Source organism: Lepus europaeus, chromosome 12 (assembly GCF_033115175.1).
Source record: "Lepus europaeus isolate LE1 chromosome 12, mLepTim1.pri, whole genome shotgun sequence".
NCBI lineage: Eukaryota > Metazoa > Chordata > Mammalia > Lagomorpha > Leporidae > Lepus > Lepus europaeus.
Window position 1 is genome coordinate 80,149,655 of NC_084838.1, and position 17,901 is coordinate 80,167,555.

The following is a 17,901-nucleotide window of genomic DNA, read 5'->3' on the forward strand; positions in this document are numbered from 1 at the left end:
CAGCAGAGAGCTGGCCTGGAAGAGGGGCAACCGGGACAGAATCCGGGCCCCGACTGGGACTAGAACCTGGTGTGCCGGCGCCGCAAGGTGGAGGATTAGCCTATTGAGCCGCGGCGCCGGCCCTACTGTTTTTATTTCTAAACATCCAGGACACAGAAGTGTGCTGGTCGATAATTTCAATTAATGAATGAATAATTCATGTGCACTATTCACTGGAAATGGTGCTGAGGTAAATTCATACACTCAGCATGGATTCTTATTTTTTTTAAAGATTTATTTATTTATTTGAACATCAGAGTTACACGGAGAGAGAAGGAGAGAGAGAGAGGTCTTTCATCCACTGGTTCACTCCCCAAATGGCTGCAACGACCAGAGCTGAGCCCATCCAGAGCCAGGAGCCAGGAGCCAGGAGCCAGGAGCTTCTTCTGGGTCTTCCATGTGGGTACAGAGGCCAGGGACTTGGATCATCCTCCACTGCTTTCCCAGGCCATAGCAGAGAGCTGGATGGGAAGTGGAGCAGCGAGAACTGGAACCAGCACCCATTTGGGATGCCAGCACCACAGGTGGCCACTTTACCCACTACGCAACAGCGCTGGTCCCTCAGCATGGATTCTGATTCTGAAGAGTATCCAGTCCAACTGAGGAGACAAGTTTCCCCATGGAGCTATGGCTACAGGATAGCCATAGCACATGATGTGCAGTAGCACATCACTGGTGTGTGTTGTCAGGCAGCTAGAAAGGACTTTAGAGAAAATTGCAAAATAGCACACTTTGGGTAACCTGGAAGAAGAAAGGATATCCAGGAATTTGTAGTTGCTCTGTAATTTGGGTATAATTGAGAAATTTGGACTCATTTCTTTGTTAAGATATCCAGTCTGAAAAAGAATTTGCAGATATTTTGGTGACTTTAGATTGGGTCACAATCAATGTTAAGAATTAAGACCTTTCAGGGTAGAAATGGTTTCATAAAGTTCTAGCCCCCCACTCTGACCATATTCATCAGCTACAACCTGAGATGCTGGAGATGGGAGGATGCATTGTCTTATTTTTTTGGGGTCCTCCTGACCTACTTCCTTCCCTGTATGCTGGATGGCTGGAGGTGAGGGATATGGTCAATTAGAATGGAGAGATGATGAAACTGGATTGGAACAAGGTAATACAATCTTAAGTTATTATCAATAAGCTTTGTCCCCCCATTATGTATCTTAAGTCTTGTTAATTATTCCAAGTCTATAATTTGTGAAGCAAAATGTGTACCTGTGTAGTCCAGTGACTCCTGACAAAATACCTGGACACACCCTTTGCCTGATGAAATATAGTATTAGTTCTATATGAAGGGGAAAAAACATCTGATTTGGTACTTGTGGGTCATTTTCATTTAATAGTTGAAAATGTTTAAAATTAAAAACCAAAAGCAAAACGAAGCATTATACTAAATCTTCTATCAATTTCTACTCTGATGATACATACAATTTGGTGAAACATACCCAAAATCTTTTCTGAAAAATCATCTTTTCAGAGTAGAATCAATATGCATATGAATGAAAAACTCAGCATAATGAAAATGACATTATGATTCTAGTCTATACTAAGTTAGGACATGCTGCTATCATTTTTTCAGTTGATAGCAGCAGACTCTCCATGAATGTAATAGGTCTTAGCGGTGCAGCCAGCCTGGTATCCATTAGGGCCTGTCTGGCAGAGGAAACACAGAGAAGAAAAGGACCCGTTGTTCTGTGTGGTTACCTATCACCATCTCTGAGGAAGGAGATGTGGTGGAAAATGGGATACAAGCTTTTGTATGGGGAGAGACATTGGATTCTATATGGATTTTATTCTGCTAGGCCATTCCTTGTGCTCATTTCCAATGCCAATTACAAACTGAGCATAATATTTACTTAGCCCAAAGAGAGCATTCTCCAAAAGCTGGCTGAGGGGTAAGCCATGTGAGTTGTTTGTGAAATACATCTCAATCAAAATCTAAGAAATGCAGTTTTTAAAAGTCTTCTCCTAATGTTGTGGTTAATTTCCTAATTGCATTGACTGTGTGTTTATATTGGGATACCATTTTTTAGGGCTTATCTGTGTGCTGACAGTGTGAGGTCAAAGTCTAGGAGTTGTAGCTGAATATAAGATTTCTGATGTGCAAGAGTGCCGAACAGTATTACAGAAAGATTTACAATGGTCTTGAAGTAACCATGGTTTCCCCATATGTTTTAAATAAGTTTTTCTCCACCCCCCTCCTCTTCCTTTTTTCCCCAGTGGCAAAAATCGGATGTTCGAGGTCATTGGTGAGACTCTGGAGCATGATTTTCCAAGCTGGATGGCGAAGATCTTGAGGCAACTTTCGAACCCTGGACTGGTCATTGCTGTTGTTCTGGTGATGGCGTATGTACTTCCCCTTTGCAGAAAAAGAGCCTTTTTAATACGCTTCCTGGCTCCTCTTAAGTGTCAGCTTTTCCATCTCTCTCCCTTTCCCCAAGGGTTGTGCTGTAACCCAACCTAATTCAGAGCTGATTACATGGTAGTGGGAGCTAAAATTCATGAGCCATATTCTTATCTTATTGGATGTAATTCACAGCCATCTGCATCTGTCTTTGCCTTCCCAGGATTATAAGATTTGTTCCCAAGTAACCATAATAATTATCAGTAAACAGCTAAAGCAAGGGAAACATAAATGCTAAATCTAATCAGCACATTGAGCTTTCCCCAACAGCCCGACCCCCGCCTATTATTCCATAAAGCAGATGGCTGTGCATATACAGAAATGATGAGCCTCTAAGTTAATATTCCCCTTGGGGGCTCCATAAGCCATATTTTAGAACTAAGGGCTTAAGGGGGTCTTAATACTCGCCCTGTCTGTGTTCTTAGAGCACTGTCAATAAGTGTGTATCCCTGCTAATAGAACCAGGGGGTTCTTGGAAAGACCCCTCAATCTATCCCTCTCGGAGTGATTTCCAAAGGAGAACTTGGCAAGAGATTCTGTTCTCATATACCTTTCATTGACTTCTGAGTCTTGGCCATCCCACATACACTTGCCTCTAAATAAAAACACGTGCTTACTCTGGAAGAGCCAAGAAAAGTGCCTTAGCCCTTCCTTCCAACCCCAGAGCCCCTCCTTCTAGAAAGACTGGAGCTGCTGTCACTATCAATCAAGGAGGACAGGGATTAATCCACCCCTAGGGACACTGATGCAAAGGGTGGGTTTGTTTAGATAAAGGCAAAATGAGGGAAATCTCAGGGAGAAACCTCCCAATGGTTTGAAGTAAATAAGCTGGGATTCTGACCTCGTTGTTGCTACCATCATCACGGCCATTGCCATGGTCCCAAGTCTCCTAAGGTAGTGAGGGCAGAAGTCACCTTCAATTTTATAAATTAAGAAGCCGAGTTCTAGGAGTAAAGTGATTTTTTTTTTTTTTCCTCCTGGGTGAGAAAGGTAGTAAAATGTAACACTAGGACTTAGAGTAGATCCTTTGGCAGGAAATCCCATGCTCGCTTCTTTACACCATGGCACCTTCTATGACGGAGAACTAATAGCCTGCAGGGATAATTTAACATTAAAACAGATCACTATTTTAAATTATAGAATGTTGGTTGTGGGGTGGTCTTAAGAATCTGATATGAAATCTCTGGTTGGATGCATTAGGAAATGACCGACCAGGTGCAACATGTTTTACCAGATGGCCACTGAAGTGATTTCTTTATGTTTTCACGACACAGTGGCATTTAAGAGCATGTTAATAAGTATCCTAGGCCCTTTGAGAGTCAAGGCCAAAAGTGAGATCTTGTTTAGAACACATACACACACAATATATTTGTCAGTTCTTGTAATGATATTCTTAATTTACTGAGGGACATTTGTATCTAAGCAAAGGAGCAACATGATTCAGATGCCACTATCTAAAGATTTAATAATCTGTCTAGAAAGTGTGGAAAAGGAACTAACACTGTCTTTGTCTCAGACACTCTCCGTCCCTTGACTCATTTGATTCACACAATAACTTCAAGAAGTTGGCTTCGTTAATCACATTATCAATAGCACTTGGAAGATATGCTGCAAATCACATGGCTGATAAATGTACTTCAAATTCATGTCTTCTTATTCCCACTTACTTCTTATACTTACGGTGTCAAAGAGAGTGCTAGATCAGTGGGAACATTGGAAGGGCTGGAAGCTGGTGTCAGAGATGATCTTAGTAGATATTTTAGACCAAGGGACATAATTGAGGATTTTATATAAGTTCTTTTATTTTATATAACCTTTAAATAGTAAAAACCATTCTGAATTTATGGACCAAACAAAATAGCCTAGGAGCGGCTTTGGCTTGGAGGCCCAAAGTGCTGCCCATTGATGGAGACAGCCTAGGGGGACGCTGACAGCATGTGAGGGTCAAGCTGATGCTCTACAAGGTTGAGTTTTAGGTCTGAGTTTCTGATTTGAAACCCAAATTTCAGTTTATTACTGATTTTATTTTTTATCAAACCTCGAGGGCTCATCTTTTCCTTTATGGGGCCCGTACAATTGGCATTGCTTTTTATTACCTTTAATTAGAGAATGTTACAAGCATTTTGAATTTCCCCAATGGACCATATTAAATCAGCTTGGATGGTTTTGTAGTATTTGAGAGTTCAGGTTAGTTCTCAGTGGGAAATTTGATTCCTTTGGAAACTAGAAAATGAGTTGCGAGGAAAACTCATTTAAGGGACATTACTAAGCAGAAAAATAGGATTGGATAAATAGAGAATTCAGAAATGGAAGTGACTTGTGAGGTTTTTGAATTTGCCCACCAAGTCAAGTAATTTTTCAAAGCAAATTCTAATAACACACACATATTTATTGAGCACCTATTTAATGGCAGATATTCCCCAAATGCTTGCTTGCATATGTGCCATTTCACTCAAATGCCCCCCACTCACATAAGAGATAAACAACTCAGTTAAATTGTATCAGTAATTGTGGTCCTGGCTCCAGATGTCCCATAAAGGATATTATCTGGCAGGTCAGTGGGTAGAGGAAATGTGTTCAATATCCAGTTATTTGCAACAAAGAACAATTTTAGTTTCTCTTTTTGTAGCTATTTTTTTTCTTTGTTCATTTTGTCTGAAGTAAAGATGAGCATATTTCTTTTTGCAGAATTGTTTGGCTGGAATTTGCTTTTTCTGGAAACATATTCCTTTATAAAATTTTTTTGAGGGAAGGAGAAATGGAAACAACATATTCTATGGAACAATCCATATTAATTTACTATGCCTATGAGGATTGTGCTCCTTGTTGTAAAGGTCAAAGGAGGGAATTTAAGGAAGAAAGTAATTTTCCTTTTTATTCGACATGGCCCATAAACTTCAGTAGATTTTCCGTTCTCTTGTTTGCCTTTGCTCTTAAATTAAAATATTGCTTTTAATTACAACTGAACGTGATGTCAATACATTTCCAAGAAGAAGCTAATATTGGGCAGTGTTGCATAGTGGGCAGAGCAGTGGGCTGTGGATTAGAAGCCTTGAGCTCAACTTCCCAGTTTTTTTTTTTTTTTTTTTTTTTTTGACAGGCAGAGTGGACAGTGAGACAGAGAGAAAGGTCTTCCTTTTGCCGTTGGTTCACCCTTCAATGGCCACCGCGGTAGGCGTGCTGCGGCCGGCGCACCGCGCTGATCCGATGGCAGGAGCCAGGTGCTTCTCCTGGTCTCCCATGGGGTGCAGGGCCCAAGCACTTGGGCCATCCTCCACTGCACTCCCGGGCCACAGCCGAGAGCTGGCTTGGAAGAGGGGCAACCGGGAGAGAATCCGGCGCCCCGACCGGGACTAGAACCTGGTGTGCCGGTGCCGCTAGGTGGAGGATTAGCCTGTTGAGCCATGGTGCCGGCCCCCAGATTCATCCTTATTACTAGGTAGTCCTCAGTGTAACTCTAGACCATAATTATTATCTACAAAATGAACAAAGAACAGAAAGTATCTCCTCATACACTCCCATACTTACATTCTATGATTTAGTTAATATAAATTTAAAAAGAATCTTGAAGAGCTGAAAAGAAAAACATGATTTTTTTTTCGTTTTAAATTTAGTTTGACCATCTATTATCTCAATGCTACTGCCAAGGGCCAGAAGGCAGCAAATCTGGATTTAAAAAAGAAGATGAAAATGGTAGGATTCCATTTATTTCATAAGAATGCTGTCTTAATTAATGTCAAGTAGTAAAAAACACCAGGAAATCTAATTTTCTTCTTTTCTACTTTTTTTTTTTTTTTTTTTTTTATGTAGCAAGCTTTGGAGAACAAAATGCGAAACAAGAAAATGGCAGCTGCACGAGCAGGTCAGAAATATGCCTATGGTGGCAATTTTTATTTTTCTACTAACCTTGTGGGCTTCCATTTTGTTTTTCTCCAAATGGGACGTTTGATGGTAGGCAACATTCTTGAACTAAGTATTTCATTCTATAATCCTCACTGTCCACGGGCACCATATTCGGGGAGTTTTGTTATTTTCTAAGGGGATATAAAACAAGAGAAAGAAAAACTGGGGATGTAAATTTAGCAGTAGTGATTTTATAAAAAAGTGACCTTGAATACTGACAGAAAATGAAGAAAACATCCCCAAAGTCACATACAAATAGCAGATACAAATGTAGAATCTTGCCTGCTCATTTTGGTTATTTTTATACCTGGAAGGATACAATGGGAAGATCCCAGGAGGGTCTCCTCTGAGCTCATCACCAGTGACTGCCAGAAGCCTTCTCTAATCCATTAACCTTTCTTTTTTAAGGTCTCCTTAATTTTTAAAATAGAATTGGCCCTCCATAGCCATAATCTGCATATTCTGCAGATGCAATCAACTGCCAAGTAAAAGTATATTTTATAAAATTAAGGACTGACCATGTACAGACTTTTTTGTCATTATCTCCTAAAAAAATGCTGTATGACAACTGTTTATATAGCATTTACATTGTATTAGGCATTGTAAGTAATAGAGATGATTTAACATATCTGGGAGTATATGTGTAGGTTATATGCAAATAGTATGCCATTTTATATATGGAATTTGAGCATCTGTGAATTTTGGTATCTAAGGAGTCCTGGAACCAATCCTCTGTGGTAACGGAGGGATGACTGTATCAGAATAAAGTGGATTCCTGTTTGCCAAAATTAATCATGTTTCGAGTTCCCTCTGGGAAAGTGATACCCAAGAACTTTAGTAAAAATCTTTCTCAACTTTTTCCTTATTCCTAACTTTGAAACTCTTTCTATTAGTCAGACTTGCCAATGTAAGTAATAAAATTCAATTTAAATTGTTTTAATTTTAAAAAGAAAATGAGTTAATTTACACAAATGAAGAGTGGCTTCAGGCCACTTTTTATCCTAAGTTTAGAGCATGGTCTGGGCTGAGCTAGATTGTGGATCTCTCAAAGCAAACCTCATTCCAACTAGCTGAACCTTTATGGCAGCAGGAATAGATGCAGCTACACCCAATGCCCTGTCCCTTGACTATCACACCCAGAAGAAAAGAGAATGTTGTTTTGAATAGCTCTCTAGGAAGAGCATGGGAACTTCTTTCCTGGGCAGTCCCCAGTGTTTCCTTCTTTCACATTTTGTGTCCAACCCTAACCTTGTGTCAGGGCGAGAGTAAGACGAGTTGCTGAAGCCAATCAGGACCACCCATTGGAGCTGGAGTTGATCAGTTTCCCTGAAGCACATGAAATGCATTGGAGAGGATACATCCACCTACATGAAAGGCAAAAGAATAAAACAACATTTATTGAAGACATTGTTTTGTTGCTTTATTGATGCTTAGCCTTTCTTTTTCTTTTTTCTATTTTTTTGGGGGGCCTAGTATGCAGAAATGTAAGATTAATCTCTGGGTGCTAAATTGAACATTTACAGTGACTTAGAGTTATCAAACTAGTCTTTCCATAAAACAGTTTATAAATTGTTCATGCTACATGTGCAAATTACATGATTCTGTAAAGCTTTTTATAAAAATCATCATCTCTTCCCCTCTCCTACACCATTGTACCCTCTCCACTCTCACACACCTAACTTCCCCAAGACAAACATTTTCAAACTCTCAGTTAATTCTTTAGGTATTTTTCTCCAAATATTAGATTTTTGTTGCAATTTCTTGACTTTTTAGTTTTAAGTTTTTTATTTTATTTAATTAATTAATTAATTAATTAATTTTTTGACAGGCAGAGTGGACAGTGAGAGAGAGACAGAGAGAAAGGTCTTCCTTTTGCTATTGGTTCACCCTCCAATGGCTGCCGCAGCCGGTGCACCGCGCTGATCTGAAGGCAGGAGCCAGGTGCTTCTCCTGGTCTCCCATGGGGTGCAGGGCCCAAGGACTTGGGCCATCCTCCACTGCCTTCCTGGGCTACAGCAGAGAGCTGGCCTGGAAGAGGGGCAACCAGGACAGAATCCGGCTCCCCAACCGGGACTTAGAACCCGGTGTGCTGGCGCCGCTAGGCAGAGGATTAGCCTGTTGAGCCACGGCGCCGGCCAGTTTTAAGTTTTATCTATGAAAATTATAAGCTACAATGGAGATAAGGATTTAGTTCTTTTTATACTCTTAAATCTCTCTACATATTCTGCCCGTTTGGTTAAATTATTATTTTGGAAAGGTCAATAAATTATTATGGCTGTGTAATGCTTTCACAGCTGAGCTATGTAGTAGATAGACTATGACTACTTTCATATGCTTTTTAATTTTCTCAAGACCCATAATTGTCTTTTAAAATTTTTTTTCTAATTTTTCTATGTATTATCAATGATTTTATCTCCAAATCTCTGTTGCTTATTGAATTATATTTGCAACACACCCAGACATATGACTTTTCTATTCATTTTTTTTTCTTTGAAGAAGTCTTTTTCAGGATCTTCCAAACTTCTGTTTCAACTGTTTCTGCATTTATGTCAGGTGTACAGTTTTGTCATCCTTTGAATTCTCTTCACTCATCCAGCAGGATTTCTATTACTCTACCCTGTTAGATATCCAATTTTCCATTTTTTCCCCAACTTCCTCCTTCTTGGTTTGCTCACATGTTTTCAAGAAGAAGGGATATGAGAAAGGTTAATTTTCTGACACCTTGCATATTTGAAATCATCTTCTTTTACATTCCTTTTTGACTAGCAGTTTGAGTGTAGAACATATCCATCTAGTTAGATTAAAAATGATATTTCTTTGGAATAATATTTGTTCTGAGACTTTCCACTGCCTTCCAGATTCTATAGTTGCTACTAGGAAGCAATCTGAGTCTTTATTTTTTCAATTGAAAATGTTTTTGAGGAGACAGAGCGAGAGAGAGAGAGAGAGAGGGGGAGAGAGAGAGAGAATCTTACCCTCTGCTTCCATTCCCAAAAGCCTGCAACAGCCAGGGACCAGGATGAATTCAGGAGTCAGGAATGCAACCCAGATCTTCCACAGAGGTGGCAGAATCCAGTATTTGACCTATCACTTGTCTCCCAGGCTATGCATTAGCAGGCAGCTGGGATTGGGAGTAAAACTGGTACCCAATCCTAGTCACTCTATATGGGAGGTGGGCATCCCAATCGCCCTTCCCATTAATATTTCCAAAGTGACTCAATATATTTGTTTGTTTTACCTATCTGAAAAGTTGTAGGATATGCTTTTTATTATTCTGAATTTTACAATGATGTGTCTTGAGTGGATCTAATTTTATTCCCTGTGTACTCATCAGTGGACATTTTCAGTCTGTAAACTTGTGATTCAGTTAAAGGGAGTTTTGTTTTCTTGGATTATTAGTGATCTCTTTCCATACATTTTCTCTGTTCTCTCTTTGTGGAGTTCCCATTATTTGGATACTGGGTCTCTTAGGGGCTAGTTTTTTAATGTTCTTCCTTTTCTTTCTTATTCTCCCTGTTTTTGTCCCTTTGCTTTATCCATGAATATTTCATTAACTTTATTTTCAATATTTCTCTTGGTCTTTTACCTCCACCACTATAGTTTTAATTTCCACAAGCTATTTTGTTCTCTAACTGCTCTTTTAAACAGTATCCTGTTCTTGCTTAGTGGCTGCCACGGCTGTTTTGTCTTTATGAGAATATTGACTCTTTTGTAAGTTTCTTTGCCTTTCATGGTCTCGGTTTTCTCTAAATTATTTTATCTTTTCCTTATCCCCTGTTGATCTCAGCTGAAGTCTTTTCTCTAGTGCTTTGTGATCCTTGGTGCTCAGCTCACATTTCATGGTAGGGTCCAAACTGGGTTTGGAAGCTCTGAGCATGTGGGTGGGGTTTGTGCACAGATCTTCTCTGGAGGACTGTTTGATGGGCCCCTGTGTATCTTTGGTCTTCACCTCTCGAGATGATCCCGATTCATCAGGAAAATTGCTTCAGAGCTTCTGTCTAGAGAAAAAAAGGCTTGCCGTGCACAACAGAGCACCTGAGTGGGAAAGAGGGCATGGGTCTCAGCAGTTGGCTCATAAATGCCCCCATAAGTCCCATTTTCACTGAGACACTCCTAGTAGTCCTGTAGCTCACAAACATCTGTTGTTAATCCTTTTAGAAAAGAACCTCTTCCAGTTTTCTACAGGGATAGAGAAGAGGACAGTGGATCTGGAGGTCTGTCTGCCTCTTAGAAAGCTTCGGCATCTGCTTCTTATTGGTTCCTCATTTTCAGAGGTGCCTGTTGCTACCGAATCCTGAGTCTTTTGGAGGTCTTGCTGTGTAAACAATGTGGCTTCTCAGCTGCTGGCTTAAGATTTCTGTTAAGATTTATAAATTACTTAACACTCATCAATCTGATTTATAGCTTCTAAAATTTTTCACCCTGATGGTCTCCTCTCTTGTTCCACTTCCTTATGAGTTTATTCCCACTCCCTCATCTTCAATTCCTTAACTGTCATGTTTGGGAGAGGGCAAGTGTTTATTCCAATGTCTTTACTTTCATAACTTATGCCAACCTTCGTATCTTCTACATTAAGAGGAGCAATGGCTTTATCTCTGTTTTAACTGTGTCCATTCCATAGCCCTTACCTGAGGAGTGTTGATTGTTGAGATGAAGTCTAGGATGGGGTTACCTTAGTGGGCACTAATGAGTGTTATGTAGGCTTTGCAGATGAAGGGGCATCCTGCTTTTGTATAGTGTGAAATCACCAAATCTGTGCTTAAAATGGTGAGTGGAAAATTCTGGCTTCTAAGATGGGAATTCCAGTTAAGGCTTATTGTTATCTTTATCATATGTAATGATTACAAAAATGCAATGTTATAGCATGCTGCTTACCTGAACTTTACTGTACCGTGTGCAGTCACGCAGTAAATACCTACTGAGTAAATAAATACTGGACAATGAGGAGCTTTTGCATTGGAAATATTTGAAAGGAGTATATTTGAATATTAATTACATATGCAATCATGAGCAAATGTTACCAAAAAGCAGGACTTTGATTCTCCCTTATTTAGAATTTATGAGGATGTTGTTAAATAAATATAGAAATATTTTTAGTATAAAAATGCTAAGTATTATGGCAAAGTAGAGTACATTTGGATGATACAGATTTCAGGCAACCTAAGCAGGAACAAAGTTAAATTTTCATTTGTCTCATCTTCATTTTTTCTCTCTTTAAACAGCTGCAGCTGCTGGTGGCCAGTGACTTTCACAGCTATCCTAGAGGCTCAGAAGTTTCTTTCAGTTTAAAAAACAATGCACTATGAAGACTCAGCATTATGGTTGCTCTTCCCTTGTTCTACCACTGATGGATTATCAAGGTCATGCTTGTCCATAAAAGCATCATCAGTCCTACCTGGGCAAGAAGGGTCTCCATCTATTCCAAATTAAGGATTTGTGCCTGTGCCCCCACTTTCTGCCCTGCCCTATTCTATTGACCTTTTTCTTAACACACTGAATTTCAAGTGGGTGTGATCCAGCAAAGTAGGTTATGATTAGGTTTGTGGGTTAACTTTAGAAGCCATTTGCTTATATACATTTCCATTTGTTCTGCCTTAGTTTTGTTGAACTAGGAGCAGGAAGACATTTCACCTTCTTATTTTTCCCTCTAAACACAGAAATAGCTGCATAAAATCATTGTAGTTAATTAGTTATTAACTTATTTTTAAAATCCAACACCTTGTTTTTTTCCTCCTTATTCCCACAAATACACATCCAAGACCTTATTTGCAACTGGATTTGATATGAGAAGCAATAGGATTGCTCGAGGAAAACTCCTAAGTGAGTGAGGGGCCTGATCTACTGGGTTGAAGCTCCCTAGCCTTGAAGAGGTTTTTGACTCTTCGACAACCCAGCTCTTCATGAGTTAAAACAAAATAAGAAAGAAAAGAGAAGATACCATAAGTGATTGCTGTTCCATCCAGTCTGTTCATTTGAACTTCAGTGATCATATTCCCTGAGCCTAGAGCCTGATATGCTATAATTTTTCCTGCCTTTTTTTAAACTTTTATTTAATGAATATAAATTTCCAATGTACAGCTTATGGATTACAATGGCTTCCCCCTCCCATAACTTCCCTCCCATCCACAACCCTCCCCTCTCCCTCTCCCTCTCCCCTTCCACTCACATCAAGATTCATTTTCAATTCTCTTTATATACAGAAGATCAATTTAGTATATATTAAGTAAAGATTTCAACAGTTTTTTTTTTTATTTATTTTTGACAGGCAGAGTGGACAGTGAGAGAGAGACAGAGAGAAAGGTCTTCCTTTTGCCGTTGGTTCACCCTCCAATGGCCGCCGCGGTAGGCGCGCTGCGGCCGGCGCACCGCGCTGATCCGATGGCAGGAGCCCGGTGCTTCTCCTGGTCTCCCATGTGGGTGCAGGGCCCAAGCACCTGGGCCATCCTCCACGGCCTTCCCGGGCCATAGCAGAGAGCTGGCCTGGAAGAGGGGCAACCGGGACAGAATCCGGTGCCCCGACCGGGACTAGAACCCGGTGTGCCGGTGCCACAAGGCGGAGGATTAGCCCAGTGAGCCGCGGCGCCGGCCTAAATTTCAACAGTTTGCACCCACATAGAAACACAAAGTGAAACATACTGTTGGAGTACTAGTTATAGCATTAAATCACAATGTACAGCACATTAAGGACAGAGATCCCACATGAGGAGCAAGTGCACAGTGACTCCTGTTGTTGACCCAACAAAATGACACTTATGGTGCCAGTAACCACCCTAGGCTCTCGTCATGAGTTGCCAAGGCTATGGAAGCCTTTTGAGTTCACTGACTCTGATCATATTTAGACAAGGTCATAAAAGACAGGGTGAGGATAGTAACCAATGATCCTAAGAGTGGCATTAACCAGGTCTAAACAATTATACAGCATTAAGTGGGGAAGAGGACCATCAGTACACACAGGTTGGGAGTAGAGCCATTGGTGGTAGAGTAGAGGTTATGATTACAAAGGAATGAGGCCCAAGTGTGCTAGACAGGGTCTAGAACAAAGGACAGAGTCATTATTACAGGAGCTAAGAAAGGTGCTGTCTAAGCTACAATTAAGTTTTCTGATTGAGAGACAAATAGAACCTGATAGAAGGGGCTTGATAATAATCTGTTGGGCTTTAGGCCTTGTAAGTTAAGAGGCCCAGACCTATCTATCTCTTCACATGGGGTACATCCTAAGGGAGGTGTGAACCTCCTAGGGGAAGGCACTCTGTTGACTTTCATTATTTGGCTGGCCTGGGAGGAGAGCTGGCCAGGTAAAGGCAGGTGGCATCTCTAACAGGAAATTTACAGTTCTGCCTGCAATGTTGCTGACCCTACTTGGCCGTCCCCTCAGCTGCAGTGGTCACTTTGGAAGTTGGTCTGAGTGAAGGGCTTTTCAGCTTAGAGCCAATAAGATCTGTGGCTCTGACCTGGGCATCCTTCGACTCCAGGGCAGGTCCATGTCCAGTGATCCAACTCTTCTGCATTTTTGTTAAGGTGAGAAAACATACTTTTATTGGAGGCTTTAGTTTGTAGATGAGTTATGGCATTATTTTTCATTTAAAATTAGAATTAATGTGAATGGTAATACTCACTGCCCTCACTAGCCTTACAGTGTGCTTCAGCTGCAACTCCTAACTCAGTGTCCTTCTCCAGAGCTAAGCCAATTTGCCTGCCATTCTCTGCAGTTGACTTGCTGATGTTCATTCCCCTGTCTTTGGGTTTCTCCTTTTTGATCTCATATTGGCCATAGCATGATCACACTGTTCCCCTGCCAACTTTGTTCCTGCTCATCTTTTTCAGATAGCTTCTATTCCCAGTCATATCACTTTCTTGATAGGCTTCCTTTAACTCCTAGGTCTTTAATTATACTTATTTTCATGTGATTTGTAATGGTTCTTTACTGTTTCTTATATGCATAAATCATCTTTGCTATATAGATTGTAAGCTCCCTAGGAGCAGGAATCACATCCCTAACCCTTTTGTATGCCTAGTATAGTGCTGTGCACAGGTAGGCACTAAATAAATGCTTGTTAATTAAATTGAATCAATTTAACTTACAGCAGTTACATTATGAAATAAAAACTCTATTATTTGCTTGAAAAATGTTACTGTGGTGAAAGACATGGATTTTCTGTTGTTAGGCCGAGTTTATTATCTCATTATATTGGAATGCTGACGAGTAAATAAAGTAGAATTGATTTCTACTCAGATCATTTTTGTACTGTGGTAATCATATTAGAGAACTGATTTATTATGTTGCCAAATTTATGGTGTGATCAAAACTCCCTTGCTCTTGATCTGCTTCATAAACATGGTAAGAGGTGACAAACTTTTCCCCAAAGATCTCCACCACCTAAAAGCAATACACTTTTTGAACAAATGTTCATGTTATGAACATTCAGACATGACAAATCAAGTTCCAATCTTTCTGTAATTAAAAAATAAGTTGGATTTTTTAAAGCACCTAAATACCCACCTTATTTAAGCACTTTTGTTAACACTGGCAGTTTCCACAGAGCTGTTGAATGTATTTCCCTACCACATGGGTAAAGATCTGAAACAGTGAATGTCACTTCCAGAACTGTTCTACAGCTATTCAGAGATAACCTTGCACTGGTGTCATCTGATTGCCATAGATCTGTACCGTTCTTTCCACATTTATAGTCAAGGCAAAGAAGCAGAAATCTAGACAGCACCTTTTATTCTTTCTTTAGGGAATAAAAAAGACAAATACATGCAAAAGCTAAATTTAGTTAACTGGGAAATTTTACCATTCTTTTGAAAAACTGAGAAACTGTGTTTCTGTACATTCTTTGAATTATTTCCTTAGATTTCTGAGAAGTGCACATAATTTAAGCCATGTCAAGGGTTATGTAATAATACAAGTTTGATCTGGACTGTTTTCTTATCATATAGTAATCATGTATCCCTACAAGTCCCCAGGCCAAAAATATATATCGAAAGATGAAGTAAACAGGGTGGTAAGACAAGAGATTCATGAATTGGATTGGCAGGTATTCGCAGCTTCCCATGTACATAGGAATTTTTGAAAGAGACATTGAAACAACCATAGCTTAAAAAAAAAAGGAATAAATGATAGTCATAGCCCTCACTCCATCGACTTCCAGCAGGAAAAAATGTGATCATTACAATGATGTCAGCAGTTCTCAAGCTACTGTATGAGCTATTTTCCCTCAAAGTTATCTTGTAATAGATCACCTTACATACTTGGACTTGGATGCGCCAGTTGCCTTTTTCCAGGACCAATGTTGATGAATGATGAAAAATATGTACATCAAATACCTCTTCAGGAAACTTAGATGTTATATAGCACACATATTCTTCATATATAATGTCAAGGAGTTTATCATACAAATCTTCATGATTGTTTACAAATCTGTAGTAGTAGTACATGTCTATCACAACAAATTTGGAAATTTTTAATAGAATAAAAAGCTAAGAGAAACCGCATGATTCCACCACTCAGAATAACTTCTGATAATATGTTTGCTTTTCAGATTCTCATTCATATACATACAGATACATAAGATAGCTTGGATCATAAAATATAACCAATATCATCCCACATTTTTAACATAAAAATGACTTCAGGATATTTTTAATGGTTATAAAACTTCCAGTAATATTAATATAGTATAATTAGTTGAACTTTTCTAACATTGAATATTTAGACTATTTAGAGATTAAATATTGACTATTATTCTTCAAAGATTTTTTTATTTATTTGAAGGGCAGCATTACAGAGTGGTAGAGGCAGAGGCAGAGAGATCCTCCATCCACTGGCCTGTTTTCCAAATGACCACAATGGCCGGAGCTGAGCTGATTTGAAGCCAGGATCCAGGAGCCTCCTCTGGGTCCCCCAGGTGGGTACAGGGTCCTAAGTACTCAGGCCATCCTCCACTGCCTTCCCAGGCACATCAGCAGGGAGCTGGACTGGAATTGAAACAGCTCTGAACCAACGCCCATAAGGGATGCAGGCACTGCAGGCAGTGGCTTTACCCAGTACATCACAGAGCTAGTCCCTAAATATTAACTTTAAATTTGGGTCTTTTTAGAACACCTTTTTGTATAAAAGCATTAATTGTTCATCTAGACATTTATTTTATTACAAAGATTTGTTTGAAGGAGCAACAGAGAGGGAGAGACAGAGAAAGGTCAAAAATCCACTGGTTCACTCCAGTGACTACAATAGCAATTTCTAGGTCAGGCTGAAACCAGTAGCCGGGAACTCCATACTCTCCTACATGGGTGGCAGAGACTCAAATACATGGGCCATCTTCAGCTATCTTCCCAGGTCTATTAGCAGGGATTCTGGAATCCTAAACAGCTACTTAATCTGATGTTTTTGCTCTTTTTAGTCTAGACTTTTAAATCAATATTGCTCATTTGAAGGCAGTTTTGGTCAATTTCTGGATAAATTTATATTACTTTCTATTACTTACATCTTTGTTTGATATTGCATAGAAATTTTTCATAGAAGACACTGAATTCCTCTTGATACGAGGCTATATGAAAGCTCTTTTTAGGAACTATCTCATTTTTAAGTGATTTTAAGTTTAAGGACATATTTAGAATCATTTTTTGGAAGCCAAATCCCTCATGCTACATCAAATCAAGTATTACCCACAGTTGAGAACAAATCCAAAGTACTATTTGAGAAATTTACATTTTCCCTTATTTTATTCAGTTTTTGAAACCTTTGGTCAAAGTTACATTTGTTGTGACTGTGTTATAAGAAATAAGTGGTCCAAAGTTATTTTTCAAATCAAAGAAAACTGGAATTGCCCATGATATTTTATCGTAAATGGAGTGTTTGTATTGCTGATGCTCATAAATGTTACATTTGTCAGGGTTCTGTCACAGCTCAAAAGAAAAGCCATGGAGGTGTGACATCTGCATACTATCCATTGCTGGAAGGGTACTAGTCCAATTCCTCCTGGGTCACTTTGCATTGTGCCTAAATTATTAGAAACTCCCTAAATTCCAAGAGTCATAGGATAATCCAGAATGTAGCAAATCAGAAATTCATCATGTCAGAGGGTCATGGTATATCCAGATGAGTCCAGTTTGAGTTTACAGGCTGATGTGGACTCTGACCTACCAGGATTACTTAAGACCCTAATGAGAAGTGGGAGGGAACTCATGGAAAAGATCAAGTTAACACAGACCAGGTAGTTGGGAGCTCAATCCTAATTTGCTTTGTTGTAGGGAAATAAACATCATTCGAAAAAATTGTTGTATATAATCCATACCTACCCTACTTAGGAAACACTAGTAAACAGTCCAGCAGGATTGGATGAGTCAGGCAACCTAGCCAGGAACTGACAAAGATGAGAACCCAGAGAGCTGTTCTTTTCACAATTAATAATCTTTTAATGAAGTTTTAGCCTTATAGATATGCACTGCCTGCTGTAACTGTACTAACAAACCAAGATGCCAACAACAGCCAGGAAAGCAGCACAGTAGGTGAGACTGCCTCGTAGGGGCCACTCTGTAACTAGGTCATA

The 17,901-nt window shown here is 39.6% G+C and overlaps 1 protein-coding gene across 1 annotated transcript in view; it reads left to right on the plus strand.

Moving 5' to 3' along the window:
- Nucleotides 1–12,706, plus strand: part of TMC1 (transmembrane channel like 1) — a 539,504-nt gene extending 526,798 nt beyond the window's left edge. The window contains exons 20-23 of the mRNA XM_062208413.1: nucleotides 2,263–2,388; nucleotides 6,061–6,139; nucleotides 6,257–6,308; nucleotides 11,572–12,706. Coding sequence (XP_062064397.1) covers nucleotides 2,263–2,388; nucleotides 6,061–6,139; nucleotides 6,257–6,308; nucleotides 11,572–11,594 — 280 coding nt within the window. The 3' untranslated portion in view covers nucleotides 11,595–12,706. The remainder of the gene's footprint in view (nucleotides 1–2,262; nucleotides 2,389–6,060; nucleotides 6,140–6,256; nucleotides 6,309–11,571) is intronic.
- Nucleotides 12,707–17,901: the final 5,195 nt, after the last annotated feature.